Genomic DNA, 4,334 nt, shown 5'->3' on the forward strand with positions numbered 1-4,334 from the left:
GATCCTTTCCTGCAGGCGGAGGAGACTACGTCACGGGTGGATTTTGGGGTTGGCTTATTGGAAATAAATCAAAATTCAGGCTTCCTTCCTTTCCTTCTTTCTTTCTCTTTCTCTTTCTTTCTCTCTTTATTTATTTATATGAAGTATTTATTTCTTCTTTCCCCCTTTACTTTCTATCTATCTTTCTTTATAATTATTTCCTTATCTTTTCTCTCTCTCCTTCAACCTCTCTTTTGCCCTTCTTTCTTTTTTTCCCTTTCATCTTTCTCTTAATTTCTTCCTCTTCACCCTTCTCTTTCGCTTTAGTCCTCCTTCCCCCCCCTCCCCGCCCCGCCTTTAATTAGGTTAACAGTTAGGGTTTTCATACAGTGTTTAGTTTTTGCACGATTAAGCTGCTCTGGAGAAGAAAAGCAAGCTGGAGAGCAGGGGTGTGAAAATGACCCTGCTGTCCTCACGCTTGGGCTATTCCATTCGCACTTGGTGAGCTTGTTAGGCTTGGGTCGAAAGTTTTGCACATACACCCAGGGCTGCACCATGGTGTGTGTTAAAAATAAGAAAGAAACTAAACAATCCCGTGGTGCAACGAAGTGTCAGACCTGATGTGTTTTACTGAGGGTCCTGCAGGAACGTAGTGATTCACAAACCGAATTCTGTTCCTGGGTCAGAGCTTTTAGAAAGGGAGTGAAATACCTGGGGCCGATGAGGCCCAGGTCTACGGAAGGATGGGTGTTTTGGTTCCAGCTTTTATGAAGAGTCAGAGAGATCCAGTATTTAGAGCTGGAGTTTACCTGTATGGTTAAAAAGTAGGGAAAAGGAAAAAAAATAAAAAGAGGGAAAAAAAGCAGATGCTGACTTGTGAAGCCAGACGGTGACCCCTGTCATGGTGAAATCTAAATACCCGAGGTTTGCAGTGGAAATCACTCCAAAACCAAGGAGAAGACAGTGGGACGAGCGAGAGGAGATGGAGCCGAGCCGGGTTCAGAGGGCTGCTCCCAGCCCTCAGCTACTTGTTGAGTGCAAGTCTGCATTAGGCTCTGCTCAGTAACTGCATTGTTCTGCTATTAGTCCCTTTAAAACAATTATTTCTAAGGATCAGTAGCCTTTGTCCTTTCTTTTCTTTTCTTTTATTTTCATTTTTTTTTTCCCAATATATCAGCAGAAAGTGGAAATGCGGTCTCTCTGATCTAGCCTGAATATTATTTACTATGCTACTTCCTGGAGAAGATAATGAATCTTGACCCTTTCTATTCGTATAACCCACCTTCCCTTCCTTTCGAGCAGTTACTTTCAGTATTGTTCACAAATGCCTGGTACGGTGAAAAACTAGCTTGGAGATTTTCTACACACACACAAGCTCCCGTGCAAACTTACGCATCCACACTGCACCAGCTCTTTAACTACCTGTGTCTTTATAGATCTGTGTTTGCATCTCTCCTTCTGTATATTTAGCAGTCTCTATACACATATCACGATACCTACAGAGGTTAAGGCTCTCTGGGTGTCAACGCGCTTCCAGGGCTTTATCAGCAGGCACAAACTTGCTCTCTTCCAGCTGAATAGCTGTGTTTTTCAGTTTATAGTGATTTACTCAAGTTGTTGTGGATTTGGGTAGATTTGTTTCTTTGAATATATTTTTCTTTTTATTAGTAAGGGCAGAGATTAATTTAAAATATTAGGTACCACCCCTTGAGAACATTTATAACCAAAGAAAAAAGACTAGACTGAGTAAATCCAGTGTGGGTTTATTTTTTTTTTGGAGAAGTCTAGGTCTGTATTTTACAATACAAGTGAAGAGTCTCTTTTAATAAGAAGGGGATGGAGAGTTTCTTTTGAGACAGTTGGTACTTTCTGCGTGTGCCGTATTTCCATGAAAAAGACATCTAACATTTATATGTAGCCTCGTGGAAGAAAAAAGACAAACTAGGCGGTTTGCAAACTTTGTGAGCTCTGTCGGAGAGGTTATTATCATGTCTGTGGGCATCTTCTGGTCTTCTTCGTTTGGCCAGAATATTCCCAGGGTTTGTAGCCCACGGCTGCTTTTGGGAAATTATTTTCCAGCTAAGGGGAAAAAAAAAAACAACTTCTGCAGTCGGGGCTTGGCAATTTCACGCAGGATCTTCGCTTCAAAGTCCGCGTGGGATTGTCTGGATGAGGGAAAAAAAAAGAGATCTTGCCAAATTCCATGTCCCAGGGCTGGCATCCCGACTCCGGAGGGGGTCCCGACCCGGAGACCCGCTCCTGAGCAGGATCGCGGCTGCCACCTCGGACTATTGCAGCTTGAACATTCGAATTTTTGAAGTGGAGCGGGGGCCTGCATCAAATATACCTTTGCTTGGTCCACTCGCATGCCGAACTCTTTGGGATAGAAGAGGAGGAGAAGGGAGGGGGGTTCAGCCCGGCACCCCCACGAGGGGTTTGCCAGGGTGGCAAAGGGAGTGTAACGGGGGTTTCGCTGTGTTTTCTCCGAGCAGGGAGCCAGGTGTGCCGGCCCCCGCTGCTGCACGGCTCGCTGCCCTGGCTGGACGGGAGACAAGCGCTGAGCAGACACCACAGCCGTTCCCACCTCAGCCCTTTCTCCAAGACTTCCATCCATCACAGCTCACCAGGACCCCTTTCCGTCTACCCACCCGCCTCCTCTTCCACTTTATCCGCCGGCCACTCCAGCCCGCACCTTTTCACCTTCCCACCGACCCCTCCGAAAGATGTGTCCCCGGATCCGTCCATCTCCACCCCTGGCTCCACCGGCTCCACCCGGCAGGACGAGAAGGAATGCATCAAATACCAGGTGTCCCTGGCCGATACCATGAAGCTGGAGTCCTCTCACTCTCGGAGCAGCATGGCCTCTTTAGGAGGAGCCACCTCCTCCGCTCATCACCCCATCACTACCTACCCACCATATGTCCCAGAATACGGCTCTGGACTTTTTCCCCCCAGTAGCCTCTTAGGAGGATCGCCCACCGGCTTCGGGTGTAAATCGCGACCGAAAGCACGGTCAAGCACAGGTAGGGCTTTTGGCTTCTTCATCCCCATTGCTCGGGAGAGGAAAGCTACGGGGGGAAGCGGGGGGCAAAGGGATAAAGCCGCGCCCTCTCCCCCAGCCTTCTCCTCAGAGGGATGCTCACAAGCGTCCTTGTAGTGAAAACAGCGGAAAAAAAAAAGGGGGGACAAACACACACACACACACACACACACACACACGACTTTACCTTCCCCACAGGTTGCTCTGCTATATAACTAAACTCCCTCTTGCCCGACTCGGGCTGAGGGTACAACCCTAGGTACGAAGACCCCCGCTTTATCCCCCTCTTCTCCGCCTCGGCAGAGCTCCTGCCTCGGGGGCGATCCGGCCCCCTCCGCCACCCCAAGCGCCTACGGTGCCCTCCGCCGCGGCGGCTAAAGGCAGGGAACCGCAGCATTAGTGTATCTCTCTGTATTTTAATAATGGTACTAAATCCCGGCCAACTTCCCCCGCCTGCCCTCCGCCTCGCTCTTCCCAGGGCCTCTTCCCATGCGGCGCCCGGAGATGCGGGGAGGGTTTTCCCTGGGGCTGTGTGTGTGTATGGAGGGCGAGATGCTCCCCCACGCAGTCCCCAGCCCCATCCAGTACCCTGCCGGGGGTTTTGACCACCCTCAGCCCCATCCAGCTCCCTGCCGGGGGTTTTGATCACCCCTAGTGCAAGATGCCCAAAGCATTGCCCTGGCAGCACCGCTCTGGGAGGAGCTGGGGGGGTCCCAGAGCCGTGCGGACTCCGTGGAGGGAGGATGGGGGGAAAAGTTGCGCTGCCCCGTTTCCCGGCTGCTGAAAGCTCCAAGCTTGGATGTTTGTGTGCACCGAGGGGTAGTGTGTGAGCCGAGGAGTGTGTGTTTGTGCGTGTGTTTGTGCAGAGGAAAGAGCGATTAGTCAAAAGTCTTTTTATTTTTTTTCTTTTTTGTGTCTCTCTCTATTTTTTTTTCCGAGGAGGCTGCTGCAGGGTTGCCTGGCATGAATGAGATCAGTTTTCAGGGTTTTTCCAGGGTGACATTTACTCTGTCTGTCTGAGCAGGGACTGTCTCTATTTAGCTGATATGTTTGAGCTAATCCAATTATTTTCAGACTGCTGCACGCGACAGTTGCATTGTTTATCCAGCGCCAGGAACTTTAATAGAGTCCGGATGCGGTTAGAGTGACAAAAAAACCCAGACCTGTATGTTTTGTACATGAAAGCAGGGGAGAGAGAGAGATGGAGTGAAACAAAAGAGAGGGACAGAGACTCAAACAGCCCCGGAGCGGCTGGCCCGTTTAACCCGAGGGGGACAAAACGACCCAGGGATTAAAGGGAGAGAACCCCCGCCCG

At 49.8% G+C, this 4,334-nt stretch overlaps 1 protein-coding gene across 1 annotated transcript in view; it reads left to right on the forward strand.

Annotated features, from left to right (window-relative positions):
• Positions 1-4,334, forward strand: part of GATA3 (GATA binding protein 3) — a gene marked incomplete at its 5' end in the record, with an annotated part of 18,751 nt that overhangs the window by 301 nt on the left and 14,116 nt on the right. Inside the window, one exon of the mRNA XM_009877943.1 lies at positions 2,472-3,002. Within this exon, the coding sequence (XP_009876245.1) occupies positions 2,472-3,002 (531 nt within the window). The remainder of the gene's footprint in view (positions 1-2,471; positions 3,003-4,334) is intronic.

The sequence above is a fragment of the Apaloderma vittatum genome, unplaced genomic scaffold (genome assembly GCF_000703405.1).
Source record: "Apaloderma vittatum isolate BGI_N311 unplaced genomic scaffold, ASM70340v1 scaffold8571, whole genome shotgun sequence".
NCBI lineage: Eukaryota > Metazoa > Chordata > Aves > Trogoniformes > Trogonidae > Apaloderma > Apaloderma vittatum.